The sequence below is a fragment of the Carassius auratus genome, chromosome 14 (assembly GCF_003368295.1).
Source record: "Carassius auratus strain Wakin chromosome 14, ASM336829v1, whole genome shotgun sequence".
In the NCBI taxonomy this organism is placed as follows: domain Eukaryota; kingdom Metazoa; phylum Chordata; class Actinopteri; order Cypriniformes; family Cyprinidae; genus Carassius; species Carassius auratus.
Genome location: NC_039256.1, coordinates 31,408,277 through 31,427,737, shown reverse-complemented (window position 1 = coordinate 31,427,737; position 19,461 = coordinate 31,408,277). Strand labels below are relative to the sequence as shown.

Below are 19,461 nucleotides of genomic sequence, written 5' to 3'. Positions count from 1 at the left end.
GATTATTATGAGCATTTTAAAATGTAATGTACTCAATTTTTGGAATCAGATCACGTAATTCAGATGATGTAATCAGTTTCTATCCAGCGTTGTTTGATGGACAAAACAGAATCATGCTTGAATATAATTGCATTGTATTAAATCATAATGAAAGGAATCAGAACAAATGTCATAGTATTCGGTCGAATGCTTATTAACATACACACATAGATTAAGATCTAAGTTCGGCTGTGTTTAATGATGCACCATGTGTTTTATTTCTCAGGGGTACACTCAGTTTTGGTTGCACTGATGGCCAGTAAAGCCGAGGTTCGCTACAGCCCCTCGGTCATCGATCCTCAGAGAATAGCAGAGTTTATCCGAGAGCTCGGCTTCACGGCGTCAGTGATGGAGGATTACGACGGCTCTGACGGGACCCTGGAGCTTGTGGTTAGCTGTTGTTGATTTGTGACCCATTTTCTTATCAGCACAAGATTGAGGATGACGTGTCTGTGTTTAACAGGTCAGAGGGATGACATGTGCCTCCTGCGTTCACAAAATCGAGTCTAACCTGATGAAGCAGAAAGGCGTCCTCTATGCTTCAGTTGCATTGGCAACTAATAAAGCCCACATCAGATACGACCCAGAAGTGACCGGCCCGAGAGACGTGATCCGATGGATAGAGGTCAATTCACTTTTCTGTTCACTCACACTCCCACACTCATATATACATTTACACTGCTTTTCAAAAGTTTGGGATCAGTAAGACGTCTCTTCTGCTCATCATTTATTTGAACAAAAATACAGAAAAAATGCAGTAATTTAACAAAATGTTATTAGCATATAAAATAATGGTTTCTATCTTAATATCTTCTAAAATATAATTTATTTCTGTGATGCAACGCTGAATTTCCATCAGCCATTAATCCAGTCTTCAGTGTCACATGATCGTTCAGAAATCATTATTATTTATTATTAGAATTATCAGTGTATCAACATTTGTGCTGCCAAATATTTATTTTCTGGAAACTGCGATGCTTTTTTTTTTCAGGATTCTTTGAGGAATAAAAAGTTTAAAAGAACTATTTATTTAACGTATATATATTTGCTGTCACTTCTTAACAATTTAACACAACCTTGCTAATTTAATTTTTTTATTTAATTTAAAAAAAGATACAATAAATATTTACTGGTGGTGTATATTGTTAGAAAGATTAATATTTTAAATAAATGCTTTCTTTTTATTCTTTAAAGAATCCTGAAAAAATGTATAACAGGTTTCAAAAACAATAATATTATGATATTACAATAATAAATCAACATATTATAATGATTTCTGAAGATCATGTGACACTGAAGACTGGAGGAATGATGCTGAATATACAGCTTTGAAACACAGAAATAAATTAAACTTTAATGTATATTAAAAGAGAAAAACGTTATTTTACATCATAATAATATTTCACATTATTAACATTTTTCCTGTATTTTTGATCAAATAATTGCAGCCGTAATGAGCAGAAGAAACTCCTGTAAAAAACTCAAATCATTCTGATCCCAAACGTATAAAGTATAATAATCCGTGATCGTTTTTACACCGAAAGCTCTGTTTTTACTTGGCAATCAGTTACTCAAATGTGTAACAAATGTGTCAACATATTCTGGAACAAAGCTATAAATAATATTATAGGGAACTTAGTCATCATTTTCTAGCATGTGTTCTGACACGAACTTCCCTTTTTCGACGGACAGAACTTGGGATTTACAGCCTCTCTGGTGAAGAGAGATCGTTCTGGGAGTCACTTGGATCACAGCCGTGAGATCCAACAGTAAGTACACGACCACTTCATAGGAAGCTTCAGAATTGAGACCCATCCTCCTGAGCTGTACATCCTTGAGTACAGGCTTACAGCAGTGATACGCATCTGTCTGGTGCATTTACACTGAAACACAATGGAATGGAAAACACTTTCAGTGAGAACGGTGTCTTGAAGTGCAGCTGTTAGATCACCGCTAATGTTTGCGTCCTGTTTCCTGGCAGATGGAAGAGATCGTTCCTCATCAGCTTGTTCTTCTGCGTGCCTGTCATGGGTATGATGATCTACATGATAATCGTGGATCACCAGATCGAGATGTCCCACCATCACAACGCCTCGGCCGAGGACCGAGAGAAGGTCCACTCCTCCATGTTCCTGGAGAAACAGCTGCTGCCTGGTCTCTCCATCATGAACCTGATCTCGTTTCTCTTCTGTGTCCCTGTGCAGGTCCGTTACCTGCCAGTTTTGGGGCTTATTAAGCCACTTTCTGTGTTTGAAGGGGTCATATGATGCAGCTTTCCTTTCTGCTGTTTGTGCATATGTGAGATTTAAGTTAAGACTCGTCCACGCTCTCCTAAAATGCATTGTGTAAACACGCTCCACTTGTCTTTTTAGATTTGCACGCCCAAATTCAGTTCAGTATTATTTCTTCTAGTGGTTTTAATGATGCATTATCCAGATGATGTCCATATAGCAGAAATGTACGGTTAAAAATCAAACGATTAGTTAATGTCATGTAATCAAACAGACGGTGTTTATATGTTGCGTTTAAACTTACAGCATGATTTGGTAGTTTTGCAATGTAAAAAAAACTAGAAAACTTGTGTAAACTAAAAAAAGAAAGAAGGCATAACTTATATTCACACTCTAGTACTGTTGTTGTGGAGAAGCTGTGTGTTTCCAAATATGGTAAGGGGCGTAACATTTGTCACGCGCATGAGGTATTCAGCCAATCACAAAGCACCAGACAGCTGGCCAATCACAGCACACTGTGCTTTTTTTTTTCAGAATGAGATTTTAAAAAATTAACGTGTTTCAGAAAGACTGGTGAGAGAGGACCAACAATAATGGACAGTATGTGAAAAAAATATATATATATATATATCTTTTTTTTAACCTTAAACTGTGTAAATGCATTGCATTTCACCAAATACACAAAGTAATGCTCTTTTTAGCAGCATCATATGACCCCTAGAAGTTCCTTACTTACTGAAGATATGCCAAGACATTGGTGTAAGTGACCCTGGACCACAAAACCTGTCAATTTTTCTAAACTGAGATTTATACATCATCTGAATGAATAAGCTTTCCATTGATGTATAGTTTGTTAGGAGGACAATATTCGTCTGAGATGCGACTATTTAAAAAATCTGGAATCTGAGGGAGCAACAAAAATCTAAATATTGAGAAAATAGCCTATAAAGTTGTGCAAATGAAGTTTTTACCAATGCATGTTACTAATCAATAAATTAAGTTTTAATATATTTACGTAGGAAATTTACTAAATATATTCAATGGATCACGATCTTAACATCCAATGTTTTTTGGCATAAAAGAACAATCTTTGATTTTGACTCGCACAGTGTATTTTTGGCTATTGCTGCTATAAAAAGGTTTAGTGCTCCATTGTCTCACATACTTTATGAAAGCTCTGTTGTATTTATTCACCAAACCGGTTTGTCTTTCTTAAATAGTTTATCGGTGGACGGTATTTCTACTGTCAAGCCTATAAAGCTGTCAAGCACAGGACGGCCAATATGGATGTGCTGATAGTTCTGGCCACAACGATTGCATTCACATACTCCGTGGTGATTCTCCTGGTTGCCATGATCGAAGGAGCCAAAGTGAACCCCATCACCTTTTTCGATACTCCGCCCATGCTGTTTGTCTTCATCTCGCTGGGAAGGTGGCTGGAGCAGATAGCAAAGGTGAGCAAGAGTTTCCAGTTACACAAGCTATTCATCTGCATGCTCGTAATTATTCAGGCATTTAGCAAACACTTGAATCCACAGCGACTTACAAATAGATGCAATCGAAACCAACAAAATAGCAACGATATGCAACTGCTGTGATAAGTCTCAGAAAATAAATAGATAAAAGGAAAACAAGTTCTAGTTCTTTATGGCTTTGTCTTGAATCTCAGAGTAAGACGTCGGAGGCTCTGTCCAAGCTGATGTCTCTACAGGCCACAGAGGCCACTGTCGTCACACTGAAGGATGACATGTCTGTGAGCAGGTTTGTGCTTTTAATCTGATTCTCCTAGTAAACTGAAAGCACAGCTGACTGTGTTGCACATGTATGATCTCGTGTGTCTCTCAGCGAGGAGCAGGTGGATGTGGAGCTGGTTCAGAGAGGAGACGTTGTGAAGGTTGTGCCCGGAGGGAAGTTTCCAGTCGATGGCCGAGTGATCGAAGGACACTCGATGGCAGACGAGTCTCTCATTACAGGTTTCTCTTTATTAATATGAGAGCAATCGAACGGGGAAGGATAATTGTTGTGTGTTCCACATACAAGGGTTGCACGTGATTTATTGAGAATAATCATCTGTGATATTTGCCAGGCGGTTATTCACCTTGAATACGATTCATGTGCCACTTGCAATTTCTAACAGACATCCATCCACAAGTGTTCATGGTTTACGGTCGCCAGATGTCAAGAGTTTAAATCCTCCCCCAATAAATGTTTTTGTTTTTGTTGAATCAATCCATTAGGTATATTACTGGGGGCTTATAGTTGAAAAAGTTGAGACTATAGAGGAAACCAAGTTAGGAATATGTGATGTTTATCGACTATAATAAAGTAGTGATTTTTGCTTTAATTAGATGTTCGCTGAAATTCTTGCATATGTTACTCACTTTGCGAAAAAAAAGACAACTTGACAGTCCAAAAGCATTCACTGTTTGATGAATCCTATTAGAATGCAAGTAGAAAGACCCTACAATTAAAGTTATGAAAGCAAAAAAAGTTTTTATTTTTTTTATTAAAGATTTATATGTTTAAAGGGTTAATATGACGATGCTAAATGGAACATATTTATTTGGTGTAATACAATGTGTTTGTGGTTTAAGGTTAAAAAACATACATGCTGTAAATTATTGTCGCTCCTCTGTGCCCCGTCTTTCTGAAACGCCTCAATTTTTACAAAACTCATCGATCTGAAAAGTGAGGTGTGCTGTGATTGGCCAGCCATTCAGTGCATTGTGATTGGCCGAATACCTCAAGCATGTGACGGAAATGTAACACCCCTTTCCATATTTGGAAACACACCGCATCTCCACGACATGACGGTGGCGGCAATTCTGATATTAATTTTATATAGTTATACAGTTTAACCAACAAGACGTAAACATTGCGCGACACTGTAGCCACAATATTCCCTTTTTTTTCATTTTGCCAATGAAAGTAGTTCTAGTTAAAGCCTGAGCAGAGCTGAGTTTCGTTCTTAAATTAACCTGTTTTAGAACGAATCATTTAAATCAATGATTCAATAATCCACACAGTTGCTTGCTTTGTCTCTAAATGAATCAGCCGTTTTGAACAAATCATTTGAATGAACGATTCAGTGACTCACTCGTTCAGTCAGGGACTTGCTGCCACCTTCTGGTGATTTTGGTGTCATTTATTTAACCATCACAGGCCAGCCAAGATACCAGCACAAGAACACACTCAGCAAAGTGTGCAGTGACTGAAATCTAGAGTAATAATGATGTGTCTCGTGGTGTAGGTGAAGCCATGCCCGTCACCAAGAAGCCGGGGAGCACCGTGATCGCGGGCTCCATCAATCAGAACGGCTCTCTGCTGATCAAAGCCACTCATGTGGGCACAGACACCACCCTCTCGCAGATCGTCAAACTGGTGGAGGAGGCGCAGACCTCGAAGGTGCGTCTGTCAGCTCAGCATCTCTTTCTAAAATAACAGATTCTGAATCTGCAGATTAATGTGCATTTATTTATTTGCAAGACTGAGATAGTAGTTCTGCTGGTCGTAATTGCAATTTGAATAAGTTTTAATTTATTGTTATTTTCAAATATATAAGATTTATGACAAAGTCTGAATAATAAAAATTTATAGTGTAAACCATAGTTGATAAATGATATTTTCTGGTTGCATTGGCAGTTGAAATAAAAAAAGAAGCTATCAAAACTATGAAATAAAACAAATAGATTTAGAAATGTTTTGTTGTAATAAAAAAAGGTTTTTGAAAATGTAAAAGTGTATTTGTTTTTTAAGTCTTTAGAAATTAAAAACAAAATAATTTTTAAAAAATTAGAAACAAAAGAATAAAAATGTTTTTAAACACTTCAATATCTGGTTAAAAGTACTGTAAAAAATATATTTTTATTTATTTTTATTTTGTATGTTTTTTTTTTTTTTTTTTTTTTTTTGTACTCAAAGGTTTCTAAAAGTCTCAATGACTTTTCCAGTAATTTGTGATTTTATTGATTTTGATAATTATTTTTTTTAAATATGTTTTACTACAATTTCTATTTTAGAGGAGACATAAACAGAAAAAATGTGTATTCATTCAAACATTTTCAGGTAGTTGTTATCAAATTACATTACTTTTCCAGGTCTAGAAATCACACTTTTTTTTTTTTTATCCTAACTTTCTTATTTAAAATAATTTAATTAAATATATGTAGGTTTCTGGTTGTTTTCCCATTTGTTGTTTTTGTTATTATATTAGCTTTGTGTTATTTTAAATAATTTAATGGGGTCCCTGTTTGGGAAGCGGTGCTTTAAATCACAAAGTTTAAAATTTTTAATAAGAAACAAACTTTTGTCCAAACATTTATTTGTCCAGTATACTGGATCTGCATATCTAACCGTTGGTCTTCACAAAAACTTTTAAACTTTAATCTCAGGCTCCCATCCAGCAGTTTGCGGATAAGATCAGCGGCTACTTCGTCCCGTTCATCGTCGGGGTTTCCTTCCTGACTCTCATAGCCTGGATTCTGATCGGATTTGTGAACTTTCCTCTTGTGGAGAAGTATTTCCCTGTGAGTGAAGCTTTCTCTGTAGATCCCTGTTCGTCTACGGTTGAGCTAGGATGCAATTCAGAAAGTATTTCAGTTTTTTGTTTAGACTTCAATTAGTTTTAATTGTTTTTACGTGTTTTTATGTCCCTTTAAAATAATTTATACTTGAGGATTTTAAAAGGATAGTTTATAGTTGATTCATAAAATGTAAATGAATGAAAAAAAACATATATTGATATATTGAGGTCTTATGAAGTGAAACTATTGGTATGTGCAAGAAACTGAACATTATTTACAACATTATTATCCTTCGTATTGAATAAGCATGTGTTCTACTAATGAAACACTGGTTTCTCATATTTTAGAGCAGTCAAGGAAATTTAAGAAAGAAATAAGTTAAATTTGTATGTGTGTGTGTGTGGAAAAAAAAGAGAGATGTAATCCCGTTTGTAAAATTTTTCAAATGTAACTAATTGAATTACAAAAAATTTCTCAGTAGTTGATTACAGTTGCTTTTATTTTGTAATTAAATTACATAATTTAGCTAGCTAGTTCCCAACACTGCATACATGAACAGACATGATGAATGAAGGGTAGATATTAATCTTTATGCTTTCTCAATATGTAAAAAGATGAGCCAATGAAGGCTATTTTGTAAAACATCCATGTTATACATTATTGGGTGCTTTGATAATATAATTGTGTATGATATTATCATTGTGTGATTATGTAAACAAACCAGGAGAAGGATCAGTTTCCCAGTTTGTCTGAGGCTCTGGATTACAGGTAATAATGTTGTGAATAATCTCAGTTTAGTTTCTTGCACATACTGATCGTTTCGCTTCATGAGACCTCAATATATCATCACGAGCCATATTCCTTAATATGCTTTTCTTTAACTCTAAATTGAAATTGTATCAGGCCCACGGTGTTTCAGCTGATAATCTGAAAGGAGCTAACGTCTTGCATGGTCTGAGGATGAATGAAGTACCAGCAAATGTTTATTTTTGGCTGAACGGTTCCTTTAATGCTAGACCAGGTTGTGTTCTTTCTTTGAACAAATGGTGAGCGTCTCTCTCTGCAGGGTTATAATAAGAGCATCTCTGAGGCCGAGGCGGTCATCCGCTTCGCCTTCCAGGCCTCCATCACTGTCCTCTGCATCGCCTGCCCGTGCTCTCTGGGTCTGGCCACCCCGACCGCGGTGATGGTGGGAACCGGTGTGGGAGCCCAGAACGGGATCCTCATCAAGGGAGGAGAGCCGTTAGAGATGGCACACAAGGTCAGAGACGACCGCTGAGTTTAATGCTGTCGCCGTTTTATATTATAGACTGTTTTATAAACCCGTTCATGCTTTCAGATTCAGACTGTGGTGTTTGATAAAACCGGCACCATCACGTACGGCGCTCCCAAAGTGGTCCAGGTGAAGATGCTGGCCGAGGGGAACCGGATGCCACGCTCCAAGCTGCTGGCGATCGTCGGCACTGCTGAAAATAACAGTGAACATCCGCTGGGGGCTGCCATCACCAAATACTGCAAACAGGTCTGTTTTGACTTCATGGTGTGTCGTTTCTTTACTTACAAACTGTGGTGGGGGTAAACTAAATTAGTTTAAGGGATAGTTCACCCAGCAACTGAACACAAAAGAGGATATTTTAAAGAATGCTGTCAAACAAACAATTTCTGGTCCCCATTGACTTCCATTGTATTTTATTCCAAAGTCAATGGCTTCCAGCAACCGTTTAATTACCAACATTCTTCAAATATCCTCTTTTGTGTTCAACACAAAAAAGAAGCAAAAACTGGTTTGGAACCATTTGTAATTATTTATTATGTAATTATCAATGCTATTTATTATTCTATATATTTATTTACTGATAAATATAATTTTAAAACATTTTAATGCAAAACATTTTAATTTCTAAAACTGTTGCCTATTGACATTTAAAGTTTACTGGAAATATATTCTAATACATGAAAATATCGAATACATTTACTTGACTTTTTATTTAAAGAAAAAAGTACAGTACATTTAAAGCCATAATTATCAAAAAATAATAATATTAAAGTGCATCTACATGCAAGACTAGGGTCATTAGATTTATCAAAGAACATTGATAATAATCAGAAATATATCTTGAGATTTCTGAAGGATCGTGTGAAGCTGAAAAGTGAAGTAATGATGCTTTGAAAAAACAGGAGAAAGTACATATAATATAATTAAATAGAAAACAGTTTTAACCCCATAACTGTCACTCACACTTTTGGAAAACGTAGTCTTGAAAGTGCACGATCCAAACATACATTTTTATAATTCATGAATGAAAACATTTTGTAACATGATATTGATGTAATGCAATGTCTTATTTTAAAAAGTTTTTTTTTTACAATTTTAACAGACAGTTAAGAGGTTAAATTGTATAAATATTTATATTTAAATATAAAATATTTAGCTAAATTGCTATTTTTTACTGTATTATTGCAGAGCATAAGAAACGTATTTCAACTTTAAAACAGCAGCATATGTAAATAAATAAATTATACATTTGCAGTAAAAACAGTTTCTAAAAAAAGTGTAGAATGTTTCAGTACGGCTTGTTTTTTTTTAATGTTGTGACTGTTTTAAGCATCAGTTCCTGTATCGGTGCTTGATTTGCATAAGAGTGTGTATTCCTCATGTAGATTCCCAATGCCTCTTCTGTGTTCAGGAGCTGGGGTCGGAGTCTCTCGGCACCTGTACAGATTTCCAGGCCGTGCCGGGTTGTGGGATCAGGTGTCTGGTCAGTAACACAGAAAACCTGCTGAAGAGAGACGACAGCGACAGCGAGGAGAACCAGCGCAATGCCGTCTTGATCCAGATCAGTGACACCAGAGCGCACAGCAGTGACCACCCGCTCATCATGGACCCGCAGCCGCTCGGTGAGTGTCACATGACCACTTCTGCAGGATCCCATTGGCTGCATACTGGAAATATATACAAATCGGAACGTTCTGAGTGTAATGGTGTGTTCAGTAGATTACATATTACGGTATTCGGTATTTATACCGAAAATTGTCTTTTGGTTTGGTATGCATGTGTAACGATTCGAACTTCTTACTCATCGGGAAGAAGGAGGCGGGAACCGGCGCACAATCAAAACCATTTTAATATTCAAAAGTAAATACAAAACGGCGCACCAGCCCCTCGCGGACGACTGGTGCGCGCAAATAAAAGCCAAAACATAAAATAACGTCCCAGGCCTGGTCCTCTCTCGTCCTTCACGGTCGTCACTCCAGTTTTATATCCTTCCATCTCCTACGTGGGACTCGATACTAGCGGTGGGGCTCAGGTGTAGCTCATCTTCAATCACTACACCTGGCCTCACTCCTCGTTCCCACGCCTCTCGGCCCCGCCCCACTCGCCACATACCCCCATCACCCCTCGCAGGCCGGGGGGTACTCCCGAGACTGCGCTCTACTCCCCCCCCCCCCCCCCTTCCCTCCGGGGGAGACCGCTCACGGGGACCTGCGGGAACCTGGGGGTAGGACAGACGAGGCGAGAGAAAAGGAGATGGAAGGAGGAGCGACAGGGACGAGAGAGGGGAGAGAGGAAAAAAAAAAAAAATCCGGTTCCCAGACGCACTGCTGCTCGGCCCTCCACCGGCTGGGTGATCTCCTCCGCGGTGCCCGGCGGTGGCACTGGACGGCCCTCGGCGGACGGCACGACACTCCTCCGATTTTGGGCAGCGGCAGGAGTCCCCCGTTCCCTGCCCCTCCGGATTCCGTCACGGAGGCGGCAGGCTCCGGCCCCCTGGCGAACGGCGCCGACTCCTCCGCTCCCTCACGGACGGCAGCCGCCCCTCCTTGTCGTGGGCGGTCGGCAGCGAGCTCGCCCGTCCCCGGCAACTCGCTCCAGCCCACCGCCTCGAGCGTCCCTGGCGGCACATACTTCGCCTGCTCGAGGGCACCGCGGATTCACCACAGCGGCGAGGGATCTTCAGCAGCGCGTCCCTCCTTCTCCCGGGCTTCGGCACCACTGTAACGATTCGCACTTCTTACTCATCGGGAAGAAGGAGGCGGGAACCGGCGCACAATCAAAACCATTTTAATATTCAAAAGTAAATACAAAACGGCGCACCAGCCCCTCGCGGACGACTGGTGCGCGCAAATAAAAGCCAAAACATAAAATAATGTCCCAGGCCTGGTCCTCTCTCGTCCTTCACGGTCGTCACTCCAGTTTTATATCCTTCCATCTCCTACGTGGGACTCGATACTAGCGGTGGGGCTCAGGTGTAGCTCATCTTCAATCACTACACCTGGCCTCACTCCTCGTTCCCACGCCTCTCGGCCCCGCCCCACTCGCCACAGCATGTTTACTAATCAAATAATTACAAAAAAAAATGTATGTTGGAGCTCGATAAATGGCTTCTTTCTGACAGGAACGCGATCATCACTTCCTCATTACTAATAAACATGAATAAACATCTCATACCTCACGTGATCACTTAATCAGTGTTTAATTCATGGAAAGATGTGATTAAAATGGCTTGTGTGTCACATTTCAATTCATTTACCTCAGGCAAGTAAGTCATTGGTGTCCACAGCTCGTCAAGTCTAGAGGAGAGCATTTCACTAAATATAAAACTATACACTCATTATATTTCACCTGTTAGACATGTCTTCATTATTTAATTAATAATTAATAATAAAACAAACTTTGACCGTTTACACTGAGGGTGATATAGTAATTTATAACTGTACGGTTCATTCATCTACTGAAAACAGAATCGACTGGGTTTTCAAAATCGATATTTGTTCATAAAAATGAAAATCTATTAAAATCGAGAACTCTATTTTTGTTGTTTTACCCAGTCTTAGCATATTTGTTGTTTTTAGTATAACAAATAAATAAATGCATGAGCCTATATGCTCGTCCTGTAGTTTCCTTATTTAAAATGAGAATTTGAACGCAAAAAAAGATGGACAATGTTAAAGTGCCCCGTTATGGATAATAAAAGCTTCATATTTTGGATTTTAGAGTCCATAACAACATGTTGACATGCATGCAAGGTCAAAAAACACTTTTATTGTCTAAAAATATGCCATTATTTTTACGTTCCTTGCTCAACAGCTCCTAAACTATTTGCTCAACGATTCATTTTTCCGAACCCCATCCATTGCATGACGCTAATTTGTGGTGATTTGTCTGATTGGTCTTATTTTTATTGCATCATGCCTGATAAAGCAGTGTTTGTGAGCGCAGTGCTGCTTTGTTTACAGCCGTTAGCAAGGAAAACGCTATGTAAGAAACCGATAGTTACGGTCCTTGATTCTGATTGGCTGAGCCACTCTACAAACATACACCTTTGTTTACATTTGTGTGTTGCTCGGCAACCTCTTTGTTAGAACTGTTTCTGAGTAACTACATTATTTGGCGGAGGAATACTGTTTTTATTAATATCATTAAACTTTATTTGCTGTTTTATTTTGTGAAACCTTACTACATAAATACAATAACCATTTTATAAAGCAGTCTGCTTTGCATTGTGCCTAACAACGCTGTATAAATTAACTGTAAACCATGGCTTCTCGGGGCTTTTAAAGGCTAGGGATTCGTTTTAAAAAAGACTCGTTTTAATGATTCAGAGTCGACTCTTTCTTTTGAGAGTCAGTAACTGTATACAAGGTGGAGTTTCAGATTTAAAACTTCACAAGGATGTTTTCATTCACTTAGAGCTGTGTTATATTACAATTTATAATGGGGGGACTTTAAAATCTAATGCAGTCTGTAGTGTGAACACACCATGATGCTTGTGTTTGCGGTGTTTCAGCTGTCGTCCAGACGTCCTCGTTCACCGTGCTGATGGGGAACAGAGAGTGGATGAGGAGGAACGCGCTGCAGGTGCGAGCAGATGTGGATGAAGCCATGACGGAGCACGAGAAGAGAGGATGCACTGCAGTGCTGGTGGCTGTGGACAGTGAGTGAAACCGCACACAACAGTTTGATGTCGGACATCGGTAGATTTTGTTTTTCTGTGACTAATGATGCATTTAGTTCTAATGCTGCCTCGGAGTAAATATGTGACCTGTTTTGGCAAAAAGAGTTGGTGTAGGTAAACTGAGTAATTCATTAAAATACCTTTAAAATGATATATGACTTGTTGGAATCGAATGGAAATGACTGAGCTATAGTCGTTTGAAGGCAATAGGATGGAGTTTTCTGAAGATTTCTTTGCAGATGTCACTCAGCGTAATCATTTTGTTTTCTTTAGCATGGGTTTTAAAATCATATTTCATTGGTTTGGACTCATGTTATTGAGAATTCGATATGTATTCGCAACAATAGACCTACAACTTGTGGTGAGAAGCAGCTTCAGACGTCCAGAAGTGAGCAGAGAAAAAGCCACTCCTCTCAGAAAACGTACAAATAAAGATAATTTTAGATGTTTAATTACTATTTGGAGCAGAGGAATCTCATCTTTGTGGAAACCTCAAATTCGACCAAAACTGAAATTTTTCACTTCTTTTGTCTGTAACTCAAAATTAGGCCTTCACATATGTTTCTAGTCAACTAATAATCATTTAGGCCTATATTAAACCATAATAAGCTTTAAGACTCGAGCACAACACATCACATTTAGAGAAATGCAACTTTCATATGGATTATTTGTTTCTGATTTGAATTGGTTTGTTTAAAAGTAGATATTTTATTAATCTCAGGTATTGTCACTTAAGCACAAATCATAGACAGAAAATGTATCAAATTAAAAAGGGGGGATTTAAACTCTTAACATTTGGCAACCGCTACCAAGAAATCTTGTGGAGGCTTGTTACCAATGCAAAATAATGAAATATTTTCAGGATAAATAGCCAGTGGGCAAAATATATCAGAAGATTGTGGTTTACAAATCAGAAAAAAAGGCAAAAATCGTGATCATAATTGAAAATACAGTTTATCGTGTAGTCCTAGTTGTGGTGTTCATGTGCATTAAACCTTTTCTGTACATTTCTGTATTTTATTTGGCTAAAATACAACCATTTAAAAAAAAATTCCAGAATCTGAAGTTGCAATCAAAAAAAAAAATCAAAATATTTAGAAAACCGCCTTTAAAATTGTCCAAATGAAGTCCTTTGACATGCATATTACTAATCAAAAATTAAGTTTTTATATATTTACAGTAGGACATTTCTAAAATATATTCATGGAACATTATCTGTACTTAATATCCTAATGACTTTTGGTATAAATGAAAAATCTATCATTTTGACCCATGCAAATATACCCCAGAGACTTCAGACTCTTGGTCACACATGGAAGTTAAATAATTGCAACTGAAGCAATTGTGTGCGGTTTCCTTCTCAGATGAGCTTTGTGCAATGGTGGCCATCGCAGACACGGTGAAGCCTGAAGCCGAGCTGGCCGTCCAAACCCTCACAGCGATGGGGCTGGAGGTGGTGCTGATGACGGGAGACAACAGCAGAACCGCCCGAGCCATCGCCGCCCAGGTACAGCACCCTTTACCATCCCCTTCAGTGATAACTCTTGTCTTTGAGCGGTGATTGTGTAGCAGCTGAGGTTGTGGGGTTTTTCCAGGTGGGCATCAGGAAGGTGTTTGCAGAAGTCTTGCCATCTCACAAGGTGGCGAAAGTGGAGCAGCTCCAGCTGGCGGGGAAACGCGTGGCGATGGTGGGCGACGGAGTGAACGACTCTCCAGCGCTGGCGATGGCTGATGTGGGCATCGCTATAGGCACGGGAACAGATGTAGCCATCGAGGCAGCCGACGTGGTGCTCATCAGGGTATGAAAATAAATCAATGCATTGCATAGTTTGATCGCAACATTGCTGTTAATAGTGTTCGTTTGGTTAAGTTCGTTTCTGGCGTATAGACATCAACTTTGATAAGCAATTACTAAATGTAATGTAGAATCTTAATTTTTTTTGCAAAACTGCTTTGCATTGATTTGCATCGTGAAAACGGGTATACAAAAATAAACTTGTATTGAATGTGATGAAACAGTCAACTCATGATCTGATAATTTTAAAAAGCTGAGATTATACAGTCAATTAAAAGGTGTCCTATAATTTGGCTGTTGCCGCACGTGGAATTTAAATATAACAAAACTAATCTTTTAAAACAAACCTCAAATCTAATACGCAAGTTGCACAAATGAAAAAAAGAAAGATCTTCGTGTAAACAAACTAAGGCTTTGTCTGTGCTCTTTCAATTTCAAATGAGAGGCAACCAATGCATTTTAATCACGATCCAAACAAACATGCAACACAAGCAGTCTTTAATCTAAATTAGATTGTATAATTTCATTAGAATATGCAAGTTTAAAATCTACCTGATTTTTTACAAATTGATTTATTTCTTTATTTGCACAAAAGTAGCATTTTTAACCATTTGTAGGACTAGGAATTTTAACCTTAACTCAAAACTGTATGGTTTAGATTAACACAAATTTCGTGAGATGGCACTTTTTGATTCATCAATTTTAATTTTAATTTTCTGTTGTAAACAGAATGATCTTCTCGATGTTGTTGGGAGTATCGACCTTTCTAAGAAGACCGTGGAAAGAATCAGAATCAACTTTGTATTTGCACTGATCTACAATCTTGTGGGGATTCCCATCGCTGCAGGTGAGAACAAATAAACCAAATATGATTTTTTTATTATATCAGTATTATTGGCACTTTCCGCAAACAGGTTACAGAATAGAGCCTGAAACGCTTAATATATGAAGCCATCTAGTGGTGAGAGGGAAAAAAAGCATTTTCTAAAAACCTCCAGAAAGTATTTTCATTTTGAACAAATTATATTATAACTATATTTTCTGTTCATCCAATTGTTCGAAAGTGTGTGGTGTGTAATGTTTTTAATGATGTCTCTTCTGCTCATCAAGGCTTCATTAATTTGATCAAAAATACAGTAAAAAAGTGAAATAATATTCCAATTTAATATAGCTGTTTTCAATGTGGATATATTTGTATGAAATGTAATTTATTGTTGTATTTTCAGCATCGTCCTCCAGTCTTCAGTGTCACATGATCTTCAGAAATCATGAAAATATGCAAATTTGCTGCTCAAGAAACATTTGATTATTATTAATGCTAAAACTGTTTATTTTTTGCTGAATAGAAAAAGTTCTAAGGAACAGCATTTATTTAAAATAGAATTTTGTTACATTATAAATATATCTATTTAATGTATCCATACTTAAAAAAAAAAAAAAGAAAAAAAAGACTGACTGAATTAAATTCCCCCCAATGCTTAGCAGTTCCTTTCCCGATAGAATAAAATAGGACACGTTAACGTAAATAATGTTGCACAAGTGTTAGTTTGTAGCTACTTTTCATTGAAGCTCAGTATTATGTTAGATAATAATATATCAGTTAGGTCTCACAGCAAAAAGCATGGAATTTTTTGCATCTAATGCTTTAAAAAGTATCCGGACACTATTATTGCTGGAGTGTCATTATGGGATGCTGTTGTGTGCAGGTGTGTTTATGCCGGTGGGTTTGGTGCTTCAGCCCTGGATGGGCTCTGCTGCGATGGCTGCCTCCTCTGTGTCTGTAGTGCTGTCCTCTCTCTTACTCAAATGGTAAACCTCTCTGATCTTCACACAGTGCGGTTCAATAAAATTTTTTGCATGCTTTAGTAACAGGCTTTATTATATTGGACTTCCTTTAGATATGTTTCTCGTATGCATATCTAACTTAGTTTCGTTTTGTAGTGTATTTTTAAGGTTCAGTATCTTGAAGAGTAAATTAAACTAGAAAGTAATTGGTAATCTGATTACTTTTTTAATGCATTAATCAGTAGGGCTGCCCCCTAGTAGTCGACTATTCATTAGCCGACAAGAAGAAGCTTGGCTTAGTTGCAGGAAAAAAAACAAATCCACTGGCGAAGACAGATCGCTAACAGCTAGTCTTTAGTAATGCGGTACATTGGGCAGGACATCCAAACAATCACCTATCATTCATCAACCTCAGTTATTGCTTATAATCTGTAAAGACTGTTTTTTGTGTGCACTTAAAATACTGTGCTTTTGTAAAATAAAGCAAGCAGGATGCGCTTTCTGCCGTCTTGGTCTCTTTGAACTTGAGACGAGGAACCTCCGTTTATATATCTTTGCCTTACAGACATTCAAAAAAAATATACCTATAGAGTGAAATGTCTACTTTTTAAAAGAACCAGTTCAAATGGGAAACAAATATTTTCAGATTATGTAATCTACTGCGAAGATGACGAGTCAGTGTAAGTGTCTCAGACTACATCTCTGATCCTGAAAACAAAGAAAGCACCAGTTTATCAGTGAATTATCTTAATGTTAATGCAGTCTCCTTAATGTTTTCTTACTGTTAGACTTCATTACTTCTGGTGTGCTGTGGCAAGCGTTACATCTGCGCTTAAGCTCTTATTTGGCTATGTAGGCAATTAAAGGCTCATTTTAATGATTTAAGTGTTTTATTAATAAACGTGCGATTAGTCGACTAATGCTTCAAATAAATGACTACTATTCAACCAAATAAAATCCTTAGTGGAGGGCAGCCATAGTATTTTACATTACAATTGTAAAAAAGTCATTTGTAGTGGATTACGTTTTTTGAGTCACTTACCAAACACTGGTCGTGATCATTTTTAGACCCTCAAATTTGACCCTCGTTTCCTGTTTCTGCAGCTACACTAAACCCAGTGCTGAGAAACTGGAGAGACGCTTGGGCGAGGTGAAAAGACACAGCAGCCTGTCGGATGTCAGTGTTCACATCGGCATGGGAGAGCTACGCCGGCCCTCGCCCAAACTCAGTCTGCTCGACCGCTTCGTCAACTACAGCCGGGCCTCCATCAACTCCCTGCGCTCCGACAAGCACTCGATGAACAGCATGGCCCTCAGTGAACCTGATAAACACTCTCTGCTGGTGGGAGACGCTCACTGCGAGGAGGAGATGGTCTGAGCTTTACCTCAGTGCCTGTAGACGAGGGGCGTCCCAATTCAGTCGCCTCAGGAGAGGTTTGTCACTGTGATGCTGCATGGATCCGCTTACACAGCTTTGGCTGTCCGGCCGTTCAACAGGCTCTCCGTTTACATTACGAGTATTCTTGCTGGCCAATTTAAAGGGATAGTACACCCAAAAATTACAATTATGTAATTTAGTCACATTCAAGCACAGGTATTTTGCATGCGTTTGTGACCAAACTGTTGCTAAATGCCATGAAAAAAATGGAAATAAATGGGAATCAGAAGCGTTTGGGTTACTAACATTTTCCTCGGTTTAGAAGAACAAAGCAACACGGGTTTTCATTTTTGGATGCACTGTCCCTTTAAAAATGACAATCCTGGGAAGGAAAATAAACTACAAAAAAAAAAATACATATATATATTTGTGAAAATAGCAATTTAAAAGTGATTTATTGTGTTTTATGATCATGATTAAGTGAATATTTATTACATCTTTTATTTATAGTATATTATATACTTCGTTGTGGGACATGAAGGAATGCGAAGATTTCTTTTAGAGGTGAACAAATGAACTCTACTTTCATATTTTCCTCAAGTGCTAAGATGCAGTACATTCCAAAGAAAGCAGCGATTGTGATGAGGTCACAAGTCAATGACCAAGAAAACGCTAAACCATTTTAAGTGTCTTTTAAGATTCAGCATACAGTATTCGTTTTATTGTTCAGCAACACTTGAGCTGCCTTTGCCACTTATAAATGTGCATTAGCTCAACTTTAAGATTTTAAATTCCGTTTTTTTTTTTTATATTATTAATATTTTTTTTTATCTTCATCTGATTTCAAAACCCAGTGGTTTGTGTGAACTCTGTGTGATTGAGCGCAGCACATTTATATTCAGCCGTTTGTGCATTAATGCCCTTAACGGATACAGAGATATTCAACATGTCACAGCACGACCGGAATCAGGTTACTGAAACACATTACTAATACATTCTAAGCTTTTGAAAATGAGCCAAAATATATACATTAAAAAATTACCCGGAGGAAGTTTTGTTACTGTGTTATTTAAGGTCAATTAAGCGATGCAGTCTTCAAACGAAACAAGTACACTCATTAGTAAGTAATGATTAGTTGTTGCTTGTTTTTGCCAAATGTGTTCAAAGTGGAATGACAATGTAAACATCCTGGAATTGTGATTTATGCACTTGATTGTTTTTCTAAATGTGGTCTGGGATGATTCTTATTGTAGTTTTGCATCTTATTCTTTCAATAAACAGACAGTTTTTAATAAGCCAGCGGGCATTCATTAACTTGTTTTTAACTTGCATTGTTAAAAAAAAAAAAAAAAAAAAAATCTGATTAGCGTTTTGGAAAATTTGTAATTTCTAAATTTCTGTAAAATTCGGAGGTGTGAACCATAGCGCACATAATATTAAATAAGCTTTCAATTTGTCAACATTAAAAAAGAAAGTGAAATTTTGTTTAAAGAATGACTTCTTTGTGAACATTTTTAATATAAAGTTGGAAATCAATAATAATAAATGATCATATATAATAAATAATGATAAGGCAGAAATTATAAAATATAAAAAAATGTCGTTATCAACATTAACTGCACTGAACATTTCATAACACCAGGGTTTCCCAAACTGTGCTTCCTGAAAGAGGGCTTTTTTTTTTTTCGGAAGGAAAATTTAAGAGAAAAATAAATAAAGGTGAGTCTTTACATTATGAATAATTTGCTGCACG

The 19,461-nt window shown here is 37.6% G+C and overlaps 1 protein-coding gene across 1 annotated transcript in view; it reads left to right on the top strand.

Moving 5' to 3' along the window:
* atp7a (ATPase copper transporting alpha) overlaps positions 1-19,003 on the top strand; it is a 29,383-nt gene extending 10,380 nt beyond the window's left edge. Inside the window, exons 6-23 of the mRNA XM_026281231.1 lie at positions 266-429; positions 503-664; positions 1,732-1,808; positions 2,021-2,243; positions 3,491-3,724; positions 3,940-4,031; positions 4,116-4,243; positions 5,521-5,675; positions 6,662-6,796; positions 7,860-8,054; positions 8,133-8,315; positions 9,481-9,691; positions 12,583-12,729; positions 14,115-14,257; positions 14,346-14,549; positions 15,275-15,392; positions 16,252-16,354; positions 17,435-19,003. Coding sequence (XP_026137016.1) covers positions 266-429; positions 503-664; positions 1,732-1,808; positions 2,021-2,243; positions 3,491-3,724; positions 3,940-4,031; positions 4,116-4,243; positions 5,521-5,675; positions 6,662-6,796; positions 7,860-8,054; positions 8,133-8,315; positions 9,481-9,691; positions 12,583-12,729; positions 14,115-14,257; positions 14,346-14,549; positions 15,275-15,392; positions 16,252-16,354; positions 17,435-17,708 — 2,948 coding nt within the window. The 3' untranslated portion in view covers positions 17,709-19,003. The remainder of the gene's footprint in view (positions 1-265; positions 430-502; positions 665-1,731; positions 1,809-2,020; positions 2,244-3,490; positions 3,725-3,939; positions 4,032-4,115; positions 4,244-5,520; positions 5,676-6,661; positions 6,797-7,859; positions 8,055-8,132; positions 8,316-9,480; positions 9,692-12,582; positions 12,730-14,114; positions 14,258-14,345; positions 14,550-15,274; positions 15,393-16,251; positions 16,355-17,434) is intronic.
* The last annotated feature ends 458 nt before the right edge of the window (positions 19,004-19,461 follow it).